The 23,460-nt window shown below is 42.2% G+C and overlaps 1 protein-coding gene across 3 annotated transcripts in view; it reads right to left on the bottom strand.

Annotated features, from left to right (window-relative positions):
- Positions 1 to 20,583, bottom strand: part of HMGXB3 (HMG-box containing 3) — a 43,416-nt gene extending 22,833 nt beyond the window's left edge. Inside the window, exons 1-10 of one of the 3 annotated variants that reach the window (XM_019734306.2) lie at positions 20,073 to 20,583; positions 17,357 to 17,495; positions 16,069 to 16,243; positions 12,428 to 12,925; positions 11,226 to 11,324; positions 7,848 to 7,979; positions 3,873 to 4,019; positions 3,601 to 3,776; positions 1,691 to 1,866; positions 1,457 to 1,554 (exon numbers count right to left, since the gene is read on the bottom strand). In XM_019734306.2, the coding sequence (XP_019589865.2) occupies positions 1,457 to 1,554; positions 1,691 to 1,866; positions 3,601 to 3,776; positions 3,873 to 4,019; positions 7,848 to 7,979; positions 11,226 to 11,324; positions 12,428 to 12,925; positions 16,069 to 16,243; positions 17,357 to 17,493 (1,638 nt within the window). In that variant the 5' untranslated portion in view covers positions 17,494 to 17,495; positions 20,073 to 20,583. Of the gene's footprint in view, positions 1 to 1,456; positions 1,555 to 1,690; positions 1,867 to 3,600; positions 4,020 to 7,847; positions 7,980 to 11,225; positions 11,325 to 12,427; positions 12,926 to 16,068; positions 16,244 to 17,356; positions 17,521 to 20,072 lie in introns of those variants that run through there. The other 2 variants (XM_019734305.2, XM_074313749.1) reach the window with 2 other exon arrangements.
- Positions 20,584 to 23,460: the final 2,877 nt, after the last annotated feature.

Raw genomic sequence — 23,460 nt, 5'->3', positions numbered from 1 at the left:
TCTGTACCCCAAGATTACGCATGCACTTATTAGTGCTGACACCACATCTGGGTGACAATCAGATAAGCCTTCAAAGTAAAAACTGGCTAATATTCTTGTTGTGGCAAATTTAGAACTATCAAACAAAGGAAATTACCTGACACAATGCACATGGCAAAGGAGATGGCAGACCAATTTTCCTGTTCCAATTTGGTCCATGACAGTGCTTTCAAACTACAAGGCACAATCCACTGAGGGGCTGTGAAATTAATTTAATGGGCTGAAACTAACACTTTGAAAAAAGAAATGGAAAATACCAAAGTGACTGCATATAATAAGGGCATGGCTTCATTAAACTTTTACTGTGTAGATCTATGTGTATGTTTACTGGGTTGTGATATAAAAATGTTTCCAATTGAGGGTCATGGTCATAAAAAGTGGTCTGGTAAAAAACTCCGATTTAGGGAATTTAGATCATAACTATTCTAGCTATGTATGGCAAAAGAACTTAAAAAAAAACAACAACCAAAAAACAAAACAAAAGAACACCTAAGAATAAATGTGCTTGAATACATGGAATTTTGACACTTGGGAAATCTTTAATAGCTGTATCATTAAACTAAATGAAGTGTACTGGCTTGTAGCCAGTACATGGAATAACAGCTATGTTTTTTGGTTTAATAAATGATATTAAAAAATAAACAGACACACATGCAGGTAAGGAAGGACCTGAAGGCTAAATGAGCACACACCAAACTGTTAACCGCAGTTAGCTCTGGGTGGCAGGATCACAAGGAACTTACTTTCCTTCTGCCTGACCTGAATTTTCTATATTTTCTAAACAACCATGCATTCATTTCTTTTTAAAGGAAGGTAAAGAGACATGACAACTAAATTCAATATCTAATCTAAGAGTGGACCCTATATTGGAGTGAAAAAATGCTATAAAAGACATAATGGGGAAAACACTGACAAAATTGGAATACAAACGATAAAGTGCTGTATCAATGTTTCAGTAACAGACTGTCCCTATTCTTAGGAAATACACACTGAACCATTAAGGAGTAAAAGGCCACGGGGCTTACCATTAAATCGTGTATATTTTATACATACACACATACACATATATGGGCACAATATAAAGCAAAATGGACTAGTATGTTACCAATAGATGACTCTGGGTAATGAGTGCATGGATGCTCTTTGTTTTAGCCAATTTTCACTCTTGCAACTGTTTTTCTAAGTTTTAAAATATTTCTAAATGAAAAGTTTAAAACCATGCATTTGTTTTATAACAAGAAATTAATTAAAAAGTAGATAACTCATTCATGCTAAACCTCCTCCCAGAGGCCCACCAGTGTAAGAATGAGGGTTTGGTCTTTTTGCCTAGGGCTTTGGGACACTGAATGGAAGCCCTGTTCTTGGAGCAGCCAGCCCCCACAGAGAGCTCCCCTGCTGGGAAGGGAATGGGTCTTACCTTCACCTCACCAGTGCTGGAAGGCTGTTGGATGGGCTGGCCCAGCTGCTTCAGCGTGCTTGGCTTCAGGCCACAAGTCCTCACAGAGGGAGTCTTATCTGAGACAACCAGGAGCCAAACCAGTAACTTAAGTGCATTCAGTCTCCCTATGTCTCTCATCGTCACTCTCAACTCCCAACTCCTGGCCCCTTCCCATTAGATAGCCCCTTCTCCCGGGTCTGTCCCAGCTCTTACCGCTCAGGGGAAAGGCCTGCCTGGCCCTGGGCAGTCCCATGCTGCTGCCTCGTCCCACATTAGCTGGGGCTGGGAGAATTGCTCTCATGGGTCTTGCTGCAGCCAGTAATGAAGGCCTCCCCCGTGCTCTGCCTTTAAGCTCTGGGGCTCTGGGCCCAGGGGTGAGCAGGTCAACTCTGAAAAAAAAAAAAAAACCAAGAAGGAAACTCTCCTAGAAATTCCAGACCAAGGGGAAGAAAACCAAAGTGCAATCTCTAAATAGCACTTTTTGGAGGGATAGTGTAGTGGTTAAACTGTCAGGCTTTAGACAGATAGGGTTCAAATGAAACCTTTAAGGAGCTGTGTGGCCCTGAGCAAGTAATTTCACTCGTCTGTTAACCTCAAGTTCCTAAAATGTAAAATGGGATATAATTACATATACTTCATGGGGGTCATTATGAAGAAACAAAAGTGCAAAACAGTGCCTACAGTATGGAACACCAACAGCTATTGTCGTTATAACATTTAATCTGCCTCTAATTAGAGCAAGTACTTAAAGTGTATCAGTCTCCCACATGAGGGCAGCTTAGAGACCCAGGAGAACAAAGTCTACAGTTTTTTTCATCTTTGTAGTTTCCATGAGCACAGAGCATGCGCCATAGAAGGCCTCAGTACACATGTGGGAAAGTGATTCACTTGCCCAAAACAAAAGGTCTAAAGTACAAAGCTTCATTCTCTAAGGATACAGAACAATCTCCAAGTATACTGTTAAAAAAAGACAAGATGTAGAAATACGTATGCTATGCTACCATTTGTGTAAAAAAAAAGGTAGAAAAAAGTATATACATTATGTATATGCTTAGAATTATCCCTAGAAACACAGGAATTTGGGACTATTGATTGTCTCTGGGAAATGGAAATAGATGACTGAAGATGGGACAGAAGGGAGATTTTTTCAGTGTATATTCCTTGTACCTTATGAGTTTTAACCACGTGAATGTATTTCCTATTTAACAATAGAAATTTTTTAATTATAATAATATAAAACAGAATTTCGAAACCTTGGCAGTATTAACATTTGGAGCTAGACAATTTTTGTTGTTGGGGCTATACTGTACACTGTAGGATACTTACCACATCCCTGGCCTCTACCCACTAGATGCCAGTAGTACCCCTCCTCCCCCACAACCCAGTTTTAACAACCAAAACTGTCTCTAAATATTGCCACAATATCCTGTGGGGGCAAAATTGTTCCCCATTGAGCACCACTGATATAACAAGTAAGAGCCTTCAGTTACAAGACCACAACTGCCTCTGGGAAGGGGGTACGTGGAGAATCCAGTTAAGCCTTTAAAGAGGAAAAGAGGGGGGAAAATAGCCTAGATTTAAGGACCTTCTCCTATCTGCAAGGTACACAATCTTTTCCAGTCTGTATGGTCAATCACTGAGGATGTGATTGTTTCAATACCCAACCCAAGACTGTTCAGAGGCGAGAACTGAAGAGGCACGAAGTGACTATGCACAAGGTCAAAGGGAAGCCGGGGCAGAGGCGCAACCAGAACTGAATTCTCTGACCACCAAAACAGGAATCTTTCTAAGGTGACTTAAGAAGGCTTCTTTTTCCAAATCTAACATTAGGATTGAATACTAGTTTATAATATTGCCCACAGCCTCTACCAGCAAGACCCTGATAACTGTTTTAGGGAGAATGACAGAAGAGATGTCTAAGGAACCTGACAGCAGGGCATGGACAGCAGAGTATAGGAGGAAGGGTAAATCATTCCATGTCTCTAGGCCTTGGTTTCTGTATCTCTAAAATAGGAGCATTAACGGCTCTGCTGCCTCTCAGGAATGCTGTAAAGCTATGGTACAAAACAACCCGGAGGCATTTCCCAAGCTGCGACTCTAAATGCAATCCCACAGTGGTTTACCCTGTAGGCTTTTTAGGAGCAGGGAGCGGACTGGAGGTGCTGCTCCCTTTGACTGGTGGTGGTATGTCTGGTCCAGGACTGTCATTCTCAGCTGTCCTCAGAGAGACCTCAGGCTGCACCCCACTCTTGACCACCGGCGTCTTAGTAACTGCAGTACCACGATTCCCAGGCGATTCCTTGACCAAAATATGGGCATCTGAGATGACCACTTCTTCCCACTCATTCTCCTCACCCACTTCTCTTGGAGGAGCTACACTTAAGAGCTGGCTTACAGCTTCCGAGTTCTCCAGAGTCAGTTTGGAGGAATTTTCCTTAGAGGAATTTTGCTCAGTGGTAACAGGCTGCTGATTTCTTTTAACCACGGAGCCTTTCGAGGAGACACCAGAAGCCAATTCCACTTTGACTTTGGCTGGCTTTTCCTAAAAAAATAAAATAGGAATACCTTGTATGTACATGGCATTTTACAGCTGACAACACATTCACAAACATTTGGTCCTCATGACAATAATGTATGGGTAACAGACAAGGAAGATGAGGCGCAGAGAGCGGAACGAGGCTAACTTACAGCCCATGTGTAAAACGGGCCTGAATCTAAGTCTTCTGACTCGAGGTCCCTTTCACTACAGTATTCAATGCTTGAGTTAGGACAAAGCTGTTCTCCTAACAAATTTCTTATTGTGGCTTTAGGTTTTCTTTAGGTTTCAGCAAACACTGGCATTTTTACCTTGACCTTTGATTGTTCAAAGCCTACTTCTCTATGTCTAGAAAGAGGCTGACCTATTGCCATATTGGGCCTAGAAGTCCTAAGTTGTTTATTTTGGTGGTCCCTTTATGAGATTCAGTTAATTCCAATGTGGTCACCATTTCACAGGGACAGACTCAAAGCTTCCAACTCTGTTCGGGAAAATTCTATCACTTTTCCCAGATTCTTTCAGGTGAGTCTTAAGGCAGACTTACACATATGCCAAACTTTTCACTGGGTCAAATTAACTCACACATATTTAATTATGTGCTGGAAAATATTCAAACTCACTTAAAACACCAGCTGCTATCTGAGACCTACTTAAAAAAATTCTTTGTTGCCTTAGCTTTTATCCAATGAGCACTGCTGTGGAAACATAGTATTATTTATAGATACACATACTTGTATACATACATACGTTTATATATACACACACTTAAAAAAACTTTTTTAAATAGTGGTTGTCTCCAGGATAGGTCTCAGAGAGGTTTTTTTCTTTCATGCGTATAGTGAAAGGCACTTTAAACTAGGAGACATAAAACAAAAGCTGGGTTCTATCTAGGCTCAGCTTCACTCCTAATTATTTAAGTGACCCAAGGTAAGCTTCATCTGAACACTCATTTTCCCATTATGAAATAAGAGAGAGTTAGGCTCTCAGCGTTTGTCAACAGCAGCAAGATGGCCTTTTGAGTGACCCAATTCTTCATGGTGCAGGACCCCCCCATCCCATCTATGGCTGTCATTAAATGTCAGTATTATCTCCCAGTCACTGACCATCAAAACCCCCTTACCTTTCCAAAGCCTCCCAGGCAGCATGCTGCCTCTAGTTAAGAACCAGTATAGACGACCTTTAAGAAATCTCCAGTAAAGTATCCTCAGATTCTAAAAGCCAGTAGCCCATGAGGATGAGTAAATATATAGAGGAAAATACCAACCCCCCCCCAAAAAAAAACAACAACAACACACAGGGCTTATTGACTGCTAAAGAGGGAAACATCAGCTGAAAACCAGAGACAAGTTAAACTAAACCCGAGATGAGATCTTTGAGCAAAACACTGCCCACTTATGTAGGCTATTTTAGACAAAAATCCTTTGCAGGAAGACGAGATAATTTAAGCAATCAGAGCAAAAACTCTAGCTGGTGATGTCACATTTCCTTAACTCAGCCTACCCTTTTTAGATGTCACCTTTCTTTCAAGATAGAAGGCAAATATTACCAATGCCCACTCAGAGAGCCCTCAATTACCTGTGAAGGAGCCCTGAGCTAAAGAGCCTCATATACCATCTTTTGTTCCATCCTACTCACTGGGAACTGTGCAACTTTCTTGGCTAATTTTAGCCAGTATGAACTCTAGAACAATATAAGAAAAAGTGAGTCATTTCCTGACTGGCATGGACATATCTGGAGCTTTCAGAAACTATTTATACTGCTTCAAAAATCAGTACTCAAGAAATATTTTAAGATTCTGCAGCTAAACAGCACAGCAATGCCTGAAAAGTGTGGTTTAGCGGAAAAGGTGCTGGCATAATGAGTGGACATAAGTCATTTCTCTTGAATCTGTTTTTCCTCAGCTAGAAACTTGGAGTTGAACTAGCTGACAATGAAAGTCACTTTTATCTGTTATTCTGAGTTCATTAATGCTAAAATGTTACGCTTTTTCTTCTCACACTCACTTATTCTGTGCCTATGAGATTTAAAATCATAGTATCTACTCTTTACATAGTAATTCTTGCAAAAACCTTTGGGAAAAAAATTGATTTAGCAAGTCAAGATGGGGGACAAGTAGCTAAGAAAAAAAGTTGTTTTCATGTCATGAGTTTGATCTCAGAAAGGGAAACATGGCTCAAAAGTTATTTCAATCAAATGGGGGAAAAATATATAAAATGAAAAAGAAGGCCAAAATAAAAACACAGTCTGAAGGAGTCAAAGACACAGGATCAATTACTCTTGCACGTAAAAGCACAGGAACAAGGTCAGACAGACCTGCTGTGCATGAGTGAAGGGCCAAGGAGGGTTCTGACTAGTATCCAATCTGCCTACTGCAGCTGGGAAAGGACATTTTGGGGAGAAGAATTAGGATGGGAATAAACTGAATGGCTGCAGAGGCACACCAGAGGCGGGCACAAGAAACCTGACAAAACCTCCTGAGAGATACTAGTACTAGGTCCTTCCTGCCCCTTGAAGTGATTGTGTTAATAGTAATAATAGACATAATCATTATACTGATGCCACTAATGACAGCAGTGAACCCTCACTGAGGATTAAATACATGCCAGGAATGGACCATCTACTTCACATGGATAATCTCACTTGACCTCTCCAACTGCCCTAATGGAGTAGGTACTATTGTTAACTTCCATTTACATATGAAATGAAACCTAAATCAAGAACAGAGACATAAAATGACTTGTCCAAGGCAAAGTTACATAGCTAAAAACTTGGGAAGCAGGGGTTTGAACTGAGGAAGCTAAAGCTGATCCAGAACTGTGTTCTTAATTATTATACTACCCTGCCTCCTGCAATTGGTGCAACCCTGACCTCCAATACTCAGTCCGGGTAAAAGTCACGATCCCAGTATTTCTCAAAGAGGTGGCCTGTGGAAATGGCCCTAGAGAAACTTCATTAGTACACTACTATATAAGTTTTCTCTACACAAATAAATTTGGACCATGCTGAGTTAAACACATGACAAACACAATCATAATCTAAGCCATTATCACAAAAACAATGCCCTCTTTCCTTTTCTATCTACCCAAATTCTACTGATCCATCAAGACTATCTCTTCTTTAAAATTATCCTGGACTATTCTAAATAATTTATATTCTCAAATAAAAATGTGGTAAGTATGTATAATTTATATAGTCAATGCCAAGCATAAAATAGTTGACAAAAAACTTGTGTTGAACTGAATTTCACGGGGGTACAGTTCTGATGCTCATTTATTTAGTGAGAGAAAGAGAGAGGTACACATTTGGAAAGTTAGTCTATCAAAGACCTTGAATGTTAGGTTAAGGACCTCCACTTTTAATAGGAGCTATAGGAGACTGAAAGGACTTTGAGCTAAGGAATGAGACGATGTGAGCTATACATCTGAATAACTACGCAGTGTGCAGAATGTATCATTAAAAATTTAACCCTAACAGGAAATGAATAAGTTAACATGGAATAGTCATTCATGGGAAATTATGCAGCAATTAATGTTTTTGAAGAAAACATTTAATGGCGTGATACATTAAATGAAAAAAAGGCAAGATACAGAACTTATACAATCACTGGAAAAAACACCAAAATGTTAACTAATAATGGCTTTTCTTTGGATGGCGTAGATTACAGATAACATTTTATTCTTTTGTTTTTTAAACAGTCTACAATGAAATTGACTGACTTACTTGAATAGTCAGAAAATAAAAATAAACATTAATTTTTAAAGTTATCTGTTCTTAAGAGGAATGGGAAGCCTACTTTGTGAGGCTTCCAAAGCAGCAATGGCCAATGGATCTTACCTTTGGGATCCACTTTCCTCCTAGGAAGTTACCACAGGTAGGGCACTTAGGTGGTTTGTGCCTGGTGACATATGTAAAGGAGCAACCTGGGCTGGTGCATGTTCCATGGCCCCGGCGGGTGTATGTAGTGGTCTGTAAGGAAAAGAATGGGTCAGAATCAACACCATAGTCTGCCCTCTCTCATATCCTAAAGACCATTAAAACCACAACAATGCCAGGAGGATACCAGCTTGTAGAAGGATAAGCAATTCACAGTTATCATAAAAGCTCAGAGTTAAAAAGGTCCTAAGATACAACTAGTCCAATTTTTAGAAATAGGGAAACTTAGTTCCAATGAGAAAAGACAGCTGTTACCCAGTTAAGGTACCAGAAAAAGAAAGATAGTAATAGCTGCTATTTTATTGAGATATAACTGACATATATTAGTTTCAGGTATACAACATAATGATCAGTATTTGTATATACTGTGGAATGATCACCACACATAATTACTTTTTCTTGTGATGAGAGTAGTTGCAATTAAGTGGGGTACCACACAGAGCTGAACACTTTATGTAACATCTCATTTAACGCTCTCAGCAAAGCTATGAGGTAGGTATTACTACTACTGAGGTTCAGAGTGGTTAAATGCTTTGCTTAAATTGTAGTGACTCAAGGGCAGAGCTAGACCTAGAAACCAGATCTCTCTCTGACTCTTGGTTCATGATTCTTTCCATTTACCCAGCTGTACCTTAGAGCTCTGAATACTTCAAAAAATGTGCTTCATCTTTATTCTCATTAGTTAAACATCAGAAAACATTGGGTTCAGAGATTTAAAAAAAAATAGACTGACCATGGTCAGTACAAAAATGACAGAGAACTCTAGGAGAAACCAGGTCCTTTGACACTGAACAGATTACTATTTTCGACCCCTGGTTGGGAATCCAAGTATGCTTAAGGGTGAACTTGTTTAAGTTGTACATAGATTTTCAACTACGCACGTGGTTGTCACCCCTAGCCCCCTACTGTTCAAGGTCAAGTGTATTTGCATATGATTATAGTCAGCTACTGGCTCTCACCATCTCTGACGTCCCTTTGAACAGAATGCATTTCAATGGGTTATTGCATTTCAGCTACAAATAGAAATTAGCCATGATCCAATTCTAGATTAATGCTGGAAAGAAAACATTTCCCTGTCATATTTGTTCTGTCACCTATGAAATGTTTACTCAGCTATTAATCCCAGCTTTCCTACCCTGGCCAAGAAGCAAAAACCTCCCTTGAAGAAACACCAAGTTTAAGAAAAGATGATATAGGAACATTTGCAACAACATGGATGGATCTGGAGAGAGTAATGCTGAGTGAAATAAGTCAGACAGAAAAAGCAGAGAACCATGTGATTTCACTGATATGTGGTATATAAACCAAAAACAACAAAAGAACAAGACAAACAAATGAGAAACAGAAACTCATAAACACAGACAATAGTTTAGTGGTTGCCAGAGGGTAAGAGGGTAAGAGGGGTGGGGGGTGGGGGGTGGGAGATGAGGGTAAGGGGGATCGAATATATGGTGATGGAAGGAGAACTGACTCTGGGTGATGAACACACAATGGGATTTATAGATGATGTAATACAGAATTGTACACCTGAAATCTATGTAATTTTACTAATAATTGTCACCCCAATAAATTTAATAAAATAAACTTAAAGAAAAAAAGAAACACCAAGTTGCCACTAAGACCACCTCTTTCAGGAATCCTAAGGAAAAAGGTGATTATGATAGAGATAGCAGGTCAAGGATGAGTGTGGACTGGTGTAGCCCCAGGGAAAAAGACCAGAAGGGTTCCAGCTTTACCAATGATACACTGAATGACTGGGAATAAGTCACATTAGTCTTGGGCCTTGGGTTTCCTCCTTTGTAAAATCATCTGCTCTTCCTATTTCATGGATATATACTGAGGAGCAAATGAAGTAAGAAATGAGGAACATGTCACTTAATAAATTATAAAAGATTCTACAGGTTTGTGAAAGACTATAATTAATGGGACATAAAATATCTTTTATCTTTTCTCAAACTGTGGCTCCATACAGAAGAGTCATTCTGAAAACCCTCAGAAAGCAGAGTAAAAATTTAAGTTAGGTTAGTTCTATAAACAAATAACCATGAACCTGGAAATATTCCTATGTAGCAGCTTATAGAAATGACTTTAGAAAAAAATGCTGGTGTTCAAGGCCAATGTTTCAATCTTAAGTATTACTTTTCTAGAAAAGCTTGGTTGACACTTATCAGACCATGAAAGAATAGGAATTTCCAGGAGAACAAAGGCTCAGGAGAAATAAGCAGTTTCTTCATGAATCAGGTTGCAGTGGTTGTTCCTGTTCTAAGACACTACAACTTCTTACCTAAAAATATATTGTTTATCCATAGGAGGGGTTTTAGAAGATAGACTGTGATAAGCTAAGGATGTGTAGTATTAATCTTAAAGAACCCACTAAAACAACCAAAACAAAGGTAATAGCTAATAAGCCAATAAAGGAGATAAAATGGACTCATAAAAAACATTCAATTAATTCAAAACAAAGCGGAACAGAACAAATAGCACAAAAAGAAAACAAATAGTAAGTCGATAGGTTTAAACCTAACCATATGAATAATTACTTCAAATATAAATGGCCTAAATACCACAATTAAAAGGCAGAGGTTGTTAGCGGGTTCTTACTCTTAGATCCAAACTATATGCTGCCTACAAAAAAAGTACTTTAAATACAAAGATATAAGTAAGTTAAAAGGCTGGAAATATATATACCTTGCTTATAACAACAATGAAAAGAAAGCTGAATATCAAAGTAGTTTTCATAGGAAAGAATATTGACAGAGATAAAGAAGGTCATTTCATTATGATAAAGGAGTCAATTTATCAAAAGGAAATAACAACCCCAAATGTTTATATACAGAATAACAGAATCAAAAACATGACACAAAACTAACAGGATTGCAAACAGAAATAGATAAGTCTACAATGTACTTAGGAACTATCTCATAAAGAATTCTTTGGGCCTTTTCCCTAATCTGTACAATAACAGGACTGAATGAGATCAGTGGCCCCTCAATTTTTCTAAATTACGTACGCTTTTGAAAATTTGATAAAAGCCACGGAACCTATACCAGAAAAATGCTCTCAAGGAGAAAAGTTTGTATGTAAGTTGAGGGGTTCTTGGATCCTGTGCAGCTCCATTCACAGACCCACCCATCCCTCTCCCAGTTAGGAATACCGGGACCAGACAATCTCTTGAGAACGTTGTCAGTCCCAGTGTCCTAAGGTTCTAAGACTTCTAGAAAACTACCTGGATGAGAATTCTTACAGAGCCCTGATCTCCATCAACTCCCCAACACTGACCAGTTTGATGGAGGTGGGATTTTCCACAACCGAGTAGGCAGGAAGTGGCACCATGATGAACTGTGTGGCTGGCGCGCTGGAGCTACTCTCACTGGCATCCTGGGCACAAATGGAGAGAACAGTTTTATTGACATAACGTGAAAAACACCCAGGCCCTCCCCCAACACTGGAAGATCAGATCAAGTCCAATAACCAAAATGTGCCTATCATAAAAAATGATTCTACAATTAATTACCTCAGAACAAAAAGTTCAATTAAGAGCAAATAAAGAGAGAAAAACCATTACCACAGGGAATGTGCTACCTTCATTTTACAGATGAGAAAACAGAGGTTCTAACAGACTTAGGATTCCTAAGATCACATGAACAGTTAGTGAAAGAACCCAACCCTTCTGACCCTGTCAAATGTTCTTAGCACCCTGTCAACCTGCCTTAACTTGGCCAGTGGCATGCTTCATTATCATAAACAGCACTGAGGCAACAAACAATAAAATGGGTTTAGGCCTGACATGGATTCTTTCGCAGGGGTACCTGCTCTCATCTGTCCAGGCCACAGGGACTGGTCCTCTCAGAACTCCTACCTCTCTAAGGATGCCATCCTATCCAGGGTGATACAGGGCATGGTGGCAACTCCCCACTTCCAGGACCAGGCTGTGGGATCACTGCAACTGCTTTCCCCCCTCAAATGGGCATGATACTTAAGCTCTGGAGAGAGACTTCCCTTTTCTTTCTCAGTTGTTAGTGTCATTGAACTGGTCTTGAAGAGAACTTCCTTCTTTCCACCTACTCTGTTCCCCCAAAAAAAACCATTAGAAAATAATTCTCCCATAGAGTTCAAGGTGCCATGTGTTTGTTGAAACAACCTTCAGGGAACATAAAATCCTGACTAATACTAATAACCTGACAGACCCCAGCTTTAACTCACGGATAGCCCAAATATTATTTCCATCCCTCTTGCTAAAATATTATGGACTATCTCACGTGAAGAAAATTCCACCTATGCTGGACAAGAGGAGCTGGTGAGAGTGCCTGAGAAATTGAAAATAACTCTGGAGCAAGCCCAGGGACAACAAGGTTCAAGAGGACTGAGTCCTCCGAGAAGGGCCCCATCAGCAGCACTCTGAATTCCCACTGCTCCAGGAGCTCACTGCACGCTGCGAGCTGCCTTTTTAGTAAATCCAGAGAAGTAGCAAAGCCACTTACCCTCATGACTGTTACCACCGACAAGCTCTCCCCCACCTGGGGGTGAGGCACAGCCAGGCTTCCTGTGGGGAGGTCTGGGGAGCTGTTCACTAAGGTCTCTTCGATCACCAGGCTTGTCTGGTAAGGCTGGTGGCTCTCCCCGACCTCCAGGGAAGCTTCCTCCAGGAGCACATCCTGGCTGAGGATCTCCGACGTGGTGATCTCCTGTACAGCACCTGGCTGGACAAGGGCTCCCACCTCCTCAGCGAGGGCCTCCACTGCCACGCATTGCTCTGCCATGCCTGCATGGCTGGGCACTGTCTCCAGGGCAGTGTTGGATACGAGAGACGGTCCTTTAGGGGACACCTGGTTCTGGGCCATACACAGCTCTAGCTGCGGGCAGCTCCGATCCTCCTGCAGGCTGTTCTTGGGGATGATGATGTAATCTGAGCGGGGGAGGATCTTGCGGAAACCTGGGATGTCCGGAACCACAGCGGACAGTGCAGAGAGCTTCGCGTTCTAAAGATGAGGAGGCCAGGAAAGGGGAGACAAGCAGAGAGAAATGGAGTAAGGCCACATGGATACACATTTCTAAGGCGGTTTCTTTTTTTTTTCCTGCAAAGAGAACCAGAGACTCAATTCTCTTGACCTAAGACTTAGATATGGTCAGCCTGTGGAACAGCAATGTCATATTCATTTAAATCACACTTTAGCCAATGTAGCTTCCTCGCTCATTCACACAGGAGACAGATCATGTGGATTAGACTCTGCAAAGGGTACTGACCTTGGCATCTAAAGCTATGAGTGGGAACCCCAGATGTGCCATAGTCGGGAGCAAATCCTTTCACCTTTTTAGGACTAGCTGTCCTAACTGTAAAATGAGGGAGCTGAATCTGGCTATTTATGAGTTCCTTTCCAGCTGATACGTGAGGATTCCAAAGTAACAGAAGACTTAAACTCCAGAATGTATAATGTGCAATAAAAAACCAAAAAGCCTAAATTACAGGTCAACAGGCCAAGTTGGATCTCAAGGCAGCAAGAATTCAGACATTCCTGGTTTCTCCCAGACTTACAAAGAAGATGAACAGGTCACGAAGCACACTGCATGCTGCGAGCTGTCTTTTTAGTAAATCTAGAGAAGCACGAACGATACCAGCACCAAAGCCACTTACCCTCAGGACTGTTACCACGGACAAGCTCTCCCCCACCCAGGGGTGAGGCACAGCCAGGCTTCCTGTGGGGAGGTCTGGGGAGCTGTTCACTAAGGTCTCTTCGTGAGAGAATGTGCATTTGGGAGGGGTTATCTGACAAGGGCCTAAATGTATTAGATTGGTTTGGGGAGCAAAGAATATAAATATTAATACTGACCTAGGATCTTGAGGTTTAGAAAATAATTTCCTAACCTTGAAAACAACACTATTAAGTTAGGGACTGTTATCACTCCCATTTGACAATGAAGGAATCAAAGCTGAGGGAGGTCAACTTTCCTAAAACACAAGATTAGTAAGCAGCAAAGCTGGGGCACCAGGCCAGGTCTACTAAGATGCAGGGAGACAAGGTACGAGAAGCACAATCCTGCACGGCTCATTGGCACCAAGAAACAAAGTGTTTCTGTGGGTTTTATTCCAATTTAAACTAAAAGTTACCCAGTAAGGAAAAGAGAAAAGTGAACAGTTAAATGGAACAAGAAATAATTTCAGAAGCATCTTTTAAAAGGAACACTAAGTCAATTACAAAAGGATCCTTAAATAAATCAAAAGCAAGTAGTCGATGAGTCTACTTAGGGTACAAAGGAAACACTCAGATGAAACATGAAAGCAGACAGACCAAATCCTTTCTGGAGTCTTTACTGAAGAGATAATGGAGAAAATGGCATTCTCAAGTCACCTTTGAAGCAGACAGGCTAGGAGAACAAAGCTAAATGATGGCAAATGCACAGGATGGTCTGGACTTCATCAACAGATCCAAGCACAGAGAAACCACGACGGCCTAAGTGACATTCATCTTACAGACTGGGAGGAATAACACTGGAACCATGAGCCCTGCCACTTGGCAGGAGACCTGAGGGGCTGCTGAGGTGACGGCCTGCCATAAGGACTCTGACGGGCTCCCAAAGAATGCAGGCAGGAGGGTCTCATCTTCACACCAGGCAATCTGGGAGAGGCCAAACAGCACATAAAGCCTCGCCTGGCATATTCCAGATGCTCGTTAAATGCCACCTTTTCTTATTATATGGTCACTGGATAGTTAATCTACTAAAAAGTGATATTTACTGACCAAGTCAGTATGTGCCAAGAACTTAGCTAGGTGCTTTGCATTACCTATTTAAACACTGTGAGTAGATACTACGACCTCCATTTTACAAGTGAGGAAACAAATTCTCAAAGGTTAGTATCAGAGCTAATCTATTCATGTTCTTGGTGGTAGTGGTAAAATGATGGTAGCTATAAATTTACAATGGACAAGGAAGAATTATTGCAGAGGATTATTTTTTTAAAAAAAAAGTCTTAATTAGGACCTACGTTAGTGCCTCGCTTTAAAAACCATATCACTCCAGGGTTAGGTAAAATTTTCTGTTATCATGGGCAAAAATATTGCTGACTTTATAACGGGAAAACCAAAGGAAGTATGTGTACTTCTAGACTCCACCTCCTTTCCCCCACAAGTATTGTTCCCCAGACTCACAGTTTATAAACAAATCATCCGGAGGAGGGAGTACACAGTGGCATCTCCAAGACTGTAGGTAACACAGAGTTATTCCGGGAAGAGGAATGCCAAGCCAGTAAGGACAAAATCTAAATGGCAGTGGCAGACTGGCTTCACTAAGGGAAAAATACAGCCTGTTCTGCTATAACATAATTGTTGCATTCCTGAGGAACTTTTGCTCTACATTATTAAAAAAGAAGTTAGAGACAAATGTTTCAATTGAAAAATGGAGTTAAGGTTAAAGCATTTCAACTTGGCAATAACAAGGTTATTTTGCTGCAGGAATTTCAGTTTAAAAAAATACAGCGCTGTTTAGTTGTCAGTGCATTTTGTCATTGTGAACTAGAATAACAAAATGGCTGACAGACACAAACCTAAATGTTTCCTTGCTTATTCTTTAATCCATACACTTAAAGCTTCAGTTTCCTCCATCATCCTTGGCTTTAACCTTGCATTTTGGCGTCTAGAGTAGTTCACAACCACCAGTGGGGGCAAAAGAATGTGACAATATACGAAGCAATTGTATCTACCCCTAAACGCAAAGCCTAATTGCTGATTATGTTATAACTGACAGTAGTAGCACAAATTAATTACATCTATAACATGAAAATTCACGATGTAGGAGAAATGCCTAAATAAGCTACTATATTAAAGGAAAATAAGATTAACTACCCACAAGGATAAAGGGACTCCAAGATATGCTAAGACTCAGAAAAGGAATCTAAGACTCACTGCAGGTAACTCAGAAAATGTCAGCTCCGTGTGCTGCTGCCACCAAAGGGGACAGGAGAGTGCAGGGCATCCGCCAATTAAAAAAACAGTAGCAGACTCAAGAAAGAAAAATAACTCAAAGTTTTCCCAAGAAAAGAAAACAGGAGAACAGGGGTGTTGGTCTCCCCGGCCTTCACCACTGAGCCAATGGAGAAGTTAGTGGGGAAAAAAAAAGCTTTACTTACAGGATCCAAGCCTTCTTTCTCTAGTTTGGCTTTCTCCAAGTAGTAACTCCTTTCAGCCACACTGAGAAGCCGCCAACTCTCGCTAATCTTCTTATTGATCTCAGACTGAGGGAGGTGCGGGAGCTCCTGCTGCACTTTCAGGTAGATGTCATAATAGTACAGAAGGTAAGCCGACCTGAGGAAGCAAGCACTTCTTCAAGTTTTCCCTCATTCAATCAGTACATGCTACAATGTTAGTGTTTGGGTGGTGAAGACCTAGATATAAAGCTCAGCTTTTCATTTCAAATCATTTAACTAAGTAGGAACTGGAGCAAAGACACATTTAAATAACGCCCCCAGATGATGTATGGGAGGTTTCTCCCTTCAGAAACCCGGAAGCAAAGGCTTGTCTGGTTTTCTTTTCCATGAACCACCCTTTCTGCAGGGATGCTTGGCAATACGAGCAAAGCTAGATACAGGCGCCTGTCTGAAAGGTTCCTTAGGGGACTGACTACAGCCCGCTGATCACTCCCACTCTTTATTCCTCCACACAGACTCGGTCATCTCCCGGGTCAACAGCTCCTTCCCAAGGCTAACAGAGGGAAGCAAGGAGAGCTAGCAGAGGAACCCAAACCTGGCAGCCACAGGAAGTCTGCAGTGTTCACAGTTAGGAGAACAGGGTTACAATTTGGATATTCTTTGTAGATATCATTGGTACTATTTATAATTCAATATTTTCACTAATGCCCTATTTTAAATATTTAAATAACCACAATGGTAATAATAAATAACACAGTTCTTTTGTACAGTAAGTCTTCACGTAACATTGTCAATAGGTTCTTGGACTTGTGGCAAAACAATGTATAATTAAACCAATTTTACCATAGGCTAATTAATATAAACAAGAGTTAAGTTCCTATAACATTTCATCAACGTTATAATGAAATGATGTTGAAAAAAAATCGATGTTATTTGAGGACTTGCTGTACATAGCGTCCACCATTTGTATGGTACAATTTCCTGACAGCCTGGAAATGTGACCAAGATCTGGCCAGGAATGGCAAACGCTGGCATCAATCTGTCACTTCCCACACCCCATCTCCCTCTCGCTAACCCCATCTCCCTCTCGCTAACCCCATCTCCCTCTCGCTAACCCCATCTCCCTCTCGCTAACCCCGATGCGCACCCAGAGACTTCAGCAACTGACATGGCACTCTCAGTGAGTCTGGACGCAAATTTAGTCTCCTCAACACAGCTCTCCAAGCAGCTACTGTTTATAAATACCAGATACCAAAACATGTGTGCTGACCTGGGTTTCTTGGCCTTTTCTCCATGTATTTTATACTTTTTCTTCTTCTTGGGTGGCCCAGGGGAGGTGTAACAGTAGGATTCCTCAATTTCCTCCATCACAACAGTTACCTCAGTACCATCATATGATGCATCCATGGCTAGAAGAAAATCAAACACAAACATGTTGCAAGAATCCACACTAAAAGGAACAGCAGATGACCCCTTATCTCTGTCAGGGCCTTAAGGCTGAGTCATTTCCCAAACTCAGCAGTTCCTGAGAAGTACCTGGGGGGTACTTATTAGCTAGAGATCCCAGGGTTCCAGCAGCCCTTCTGAATCAGAAACTCGAAAGCGCAGGGAAATTTGCATGCTTACCAAATGCCCCAGGTGATTCCTTTGACTAGGCAAATGCAGGAACACTAGCTTAGACAGCCCTTTTGCTTATATTCACACATGGGATACTCACAGTACTCTTTCAACTCAAAGATTTATTAGTCCCACATCACAAGAATTCCATATAGTAACATTTAAAAAGAATACTTGGCCAGAGTCAGAAGTTCTGGCCCCTCCCTCATGTTTCATCACCTTAAGCAAACTTCATTGATTCATTTAGTCATTCATTCAAACATACAGTAAGTGCCTATATACAAGAGATTTCTTTACACTCTGCCAACTTGTGTGACTTTGGGCAGGTCCTTTTGCTGCTTTAGGTTCAATTTCCTCATGTATGAAAAAAGAGATTGCTCACCCACTTCCTCACAGATTTATAGTGGCAAGGCTCAAGGATATCACAGGCCTAACTATGTGAGAATAGTCAAGTGACCAAAGAAAGGATTCATTATGAGAGATGAATAATCTGTGGCTGAGATGCCTAACGACCTGCCCAAGGCCACCACACCAAATAGGGACTTCAATGACAGATTTTTAATTCAAAAATGCAACTTTCTGAGCCTTCTTTCATTATACTACACTGCTCATCTCCACTGGCAAGTGTCTAAACCAGCACTGTTCAATAAACTTCCTGCAATGATGAAAATGTTCTATTATCTGTGCTCTCCAATATGGCAGCCACGTATGGCTACTGATCACCTGAAACATGGCTAGTGAGATTAAAAAACTGAACTAATTTTGATTAAATACTCACATATGGCTAGTGACTACCTATTGGGTAGCACAGGTGTAAACAATAATCTGACAAGCCGATTTTAGCTCTCCGCCACTGGAACTCTACTAACAGCTTTTCCTGAGAAAAGGAAGGTATAAACAACTGAATGACCAGCTCAAGAAGAGTTAACTTGTGGCCACGTTCTAAGTTGGAGTTTTACTCACGAGACTCAATCCTTGGTGGGAGAAAGGTCTCAGAAACCACTTGAATTTTATAAGAGGAAAATAAGATGCTTGCTCCTAAAAATTTGTCAAGTTTTTGAGAGAATCTAGGATTCTAGGGAGAGGGAGTTGTGGTAGCAAACTCAGGACTGAGCTGTATATCACAAAGCCCACTCGCATCTCATTAGACCTACACAAACGATAAGCTACCTGAAGGGGTATGATGAGAAAAAGAGCACTGCATGTTGAGTCAGAAGACCTGGATCCAAGCCTAAACTCTAACCATGTAACCCCTGGCAAGTCTATTCCCCACCCTAAATTTCAGTTGTTCCTCAAGTAAGATGAAGAGGCTGAAATTAGTGGCGCCTATCTTTTTGGGAGGCAAGAACCTCTTTGACAATGTTGTGAAAGCTAAAAACCCTCCCCCAGAAAATGCAGACAAAAAAAATATTTCCTATAATTTTAAAGATATACTCTGGATAAGAACACATTATTCCCAAGGTTACTTCCAGTTCTGTGTCATCTCTATATGATTTCCCTTCCCATTATACACACACACACACACCCTCTATTCTGTCACAGTGCAACGCTAGGAGAGAAGATAACCCACAACTTGACTGGGTAAATAAGACGCCAGTGCCTTCACTGGGTTAACGGAAGCTAGAGTTCAAATCAAGGCTATATGAAGACTGCGTTTTTTTGCCCTTAATAATTGACTTCTCAGCCCTTCACAGTCTTGCAGAGAAAAGCAGTAACTGCAGGAGAGCATCTGTAAAGAATGGCATATAAGGTTTTAGCACCCAAAGCAAAACAAATTAGGAAACAAAATCATTACAGCCACCTGGGGGTAGGTGCAGGAAGAGACTAACCTGGGTTTTTGTTTGTTAGTCTACCCCGTTTTAAGCCTGGGTCCAAGATTGCTTTCAGATCCCTGGACTCAATACAGCAATGCAAAAAAAAAAAAAAAAAAGGGCAGGACAACACAAAGATTAAAACCAAGGGCTCTGGATGGCAGAAGATCAGGGTTCTAATTTAAGTTACTCATTTTAACAGCACCCGCAGAGCTCTATGACCTTGAGCAATCTTCTTACTCAAAGTCTGTTTTCTCATCTGTAAAGCAGCGTTAAGGGGAGTACTTGAAATTTGAGAGACATTTTCACTGTCCCATCAGATCTTCCTTGTGACCTCAAGGGATGGCCTTTGACGGCTCAGCTATGGGCCACAGTTTGACTCTGGGCTAGTTCCATTCCCTCTATGGCTCTCAGATGTCCCCAAGGTACCGAGTGCGGGAGGAAACTAGGGCTCACTGCTTCTACTTTGTAACAGGGCTCAGAGAGCCGCAGCACCCAGCTCGAGGTCGCGCAGCTGTCGCGACGCGGTGCGACGCGGCGCTCGAGGGAGAGACTTACCCGGAGGAGCGTGCAAGTCGCGCGGCTCACATTCCCCGAGGCGCCCCGCCCGGGGGCTTGACAAGGAGGCTGGCCTGCGCACTTGCGCTCCCCGCTGTCGGCGAGAGGCGGCTCCAGTCGTGACACTGGCAACAAGGAAGTGGAGGCGAGGGCTCGCGCGCGCATCCCGGGGGCTGGAGGAGCCCCGGCCCCGCGGCCCCGCCCGGCGACACACGGTGCGGAGTCGCGACAGCCCCTCTCGCTCCCCCGCCCTTAGAGTCGCGATATGGGGTCTTGGAGGGCGGGTGTGGGACCACGAGTTCGCTCCGCAGGCTCTTCACCAACGCCTGCCGAGGGCCCCGGGGGTCAAGCCCCGGGGAGCCCGATAAAGACTGCAGAGACACGGGCGTAGCCGCGGCACCGGTAGTGGTTCGGTAGTAGCAGCAGCAGCAGCACCAGCAGCACACCTCAAATCGCCTGGGAGACCCGTCCCAGCGGCCCTCGCGCTGCACCGGAAGCGGCCTGCGGCCCGTGACTGCGCGCGACTCTTTGCGCACGCGCAATAGTCCAGCCCCAGCTGAGGGGCGGGCCCAGAGGTACTGCTTAGAAACTTAGATAGGGGCTGGAAAGGCAGACGGACTGCTTCCGGCCAGAAGTTTCGGGAGGAGGAGGAACGTGCGGCGTCCGCGGTAGAACGCCCCGGCCGCTCAGCCCTGGGGCATTGACGTAGGGCGCTCAGGTAACTGGGGCGGGGCTGTGCCGAGCGTGATGGGTCGAGGCCCCGCCTCACCTTTCAGAGGCACGTGGGGTCCTGGGGAGCCCCAGCAAGGCGTTCAAGCCCTGACCCCAGCCCTCCTCAGTCTGTCCCCGCTCGTTCAGGATAGGGTTCTTCTTAGTTGCCGCATCAAGCTGTCCTCCTCACCCCAGTGATCTACCCTCAACCCATCCCTTCCGCCGTCCCACACACAGTAATGGTAGTGAATTCCTGCAGTGGTTCAAACCGAGCTCAATGACCATGTGGAGAGGCTCCCGGAATCAGACAAGGATTGTATTGTCCTTTCCCGTCTATGGAACATTGTCCTACATTTGTACAAGTCCCCGCACGACGCTTACTATCTTGCAAATGTATTTGGAATCTACCTACTCTTCTGTCTACCACTGTCAACAACCTTCTCCTAGTCACCATCATAGCCTGTCTGGACTGATGCAATTTCTTCCCACCTTCACTCTTGTCCCTCTACAATCTATTCTCCACACAACAGCCAGATGGATCGTTTTGCACTGTAAGTCTGATTAGGTCACTCCCTACTTAAAACTCTCCAGTGTCTTCTCCTTCACTTAGAATAAAATTCAAACTTCTTAGCTTGACCTACGAGACTTTGGTTTGGTTCTTGCTTCATTCTCTTTCTATGTCCTTTCTAAATACTGGCAGTTCCCAGCACAAGCTGTATAGCACTCTAGAGTGTTAAGAACACTGGCTTCATGGTGAGCCTACCTGGGTTTGAATTCCAGCCCTGCCACATGTAAGCTGTATTAAGCATGGAAAGTAACAAATTATGTTTACGAAGTAGATCCTCAATAATCGATGCTTACCTCTTCAATAATTGGTTCCCATTTCAGTAAATGGTTTTTTCACCACCCACAGGATTGCTCAGTGCCCAAGACAGAAATCGGCGAGTTATCCCTGACTCCTCCTGCACCTTGTATCCAGTCCATCAGCAATATCTGCAAAAGCATAGCCCCGAACTGACTACTTCTTCCTATCTCCACTATTACTCCACTATCTCCACTATTAATCCAAGCTGCCATCATCCCCCGTCTGGACTCCTATAGCAGCCTCCTAACTAGTCTCCCTCTTTTTTCTCTGACACCTTCAGTTCCATTCTTCACACAGCACTCATCTCTCTCTTTGCTTAAAATCCTTCAGTAGCTTCCTCTGGACACAAATTAATGTATCCAAACTGTATATGGCCTACTAGATCAGCCTGCTTTTTACCTTTAGATTTAGAGCCACCTCTTAGGAAACTGGACTTGACCCATTAGGTTCTCTACTTTGCAACCACAGGATTCTTTCTAAAGCACACATCTGATCATGTCATTAAAAAAAAAAAAAAAAAATCAACGTCTAAAGGCCTTTTATTGTTCCAAGATCAAGCTAAAATCCTTACTAGGCCTGTCTGTGATTTGGCCCTTTTTTCTTCTCCAGACTTATTTTTTCCTCACCACACCATGCCATTTTACTTTTTGTAGTATATCATTGCCTTTACACATCTTTCCTTCCATCTCATGAATTCCCATTTGTTTGTACTTTAAGCCCAACATTAATATTGTTTCCTCTTTAGAGTGCACTTTCCATCCATGCCCCACCCACTTGGTCATCCCTACTTCTGTTTTCTAGTTCACAGTATTATACTTTATAACTTCTCATAATATTCCATACACTTTAGTGTTTCTCTTCCCTTCTTCCCTGGTAAGCTCCTCAGTGGTGGGCACCGTGCTTCATTCATCGCTGTATGGTTGGCATCGAGCACAGTGCCTAGCATATAGAAGCTGCCTTGAATGGATAGACGTATGGAGGTCGTGGTCGAAGACAGTCCTTGGGAAGAGGCAGTCACAGCATAAGATCACAGCAGCTTCTCTTGTCCTTTGAGAACTCTCATGCTGACAGGTCTAAGCAGGCAATTACCAAAACTGCTACTGCTGGATCATGTTTATTTCATTCATAGCACGCATCACACTCTAATTTATCTGTTCACTTATTGTTAACCTCCCCCCACCACATTATATGTTTCATCAGGACAGAGACCTTGACTATGTTATTCGTCACTGCATCCTTACCACTTGGCACCTGTCAATACTCATTAAATGAATGTATGGCTACCAGAAACATCTTCCTGCAGTGGACATCCTTTCCAGCTAAATGGTGATAGAGCTTTGAAGATCTCATTTTGGTGGAATTTCAAGCAGGACTATGGAATAGCAGAAATAGCACTAATCAGTGTCAAGATAACTGAGCTGTATGAACCTAGGTAGGCCCCTTCCCTGGGCCTCAGTTTCTCTATAAAATGAGTCAGATAATAATCCCTTGAATTTATACAGTGCATTGCTGTTTGCAAAGCTCTTTTGCCATCTATTATTTCAATCTATTCTCATATTAGATGGAGCAGACATTATTAGTTTTACGGAGGCTCAGAAAGTGTAAGTAAACTAGGTTGTTGTAAGATCTCTTCTATTTCAAACATTCTATGAATCTATATCAGTAATCGCTACAAAATCTCAGTAGCATGAATCCTATCTTCTCTTGACTTTGGTTTATATTATCATTTCCTAGTAGGATCTTTAAAAATTTGAGCCCATCGTTTAGGAGGAATTCATTATCATTGGTTCCTGATTGATACTCCATTTTGTC

The sequence above is a fragment of the Rhinolophus sinicus genome, linkage group LG10 (genome assembly GCF_036562045.2).
Source record: "Rhinolophus sinicus isolate RSC01 linkage group LG10, ASM3656204v1, whole genome shotgun sequence".
Classification (NCBI taxonomy): domain Eukaryota; kingdom Metazoa; phylum Chordata; class Mammalia; order Chiroptera; family Rhinolophidae; genus Rhinolophus; species Rhinolophus sinicus.
Note: the sequence above shows the minus strand (reverse complement) of the source record. Positions and strands in the feature narration are given on the sequence as shown.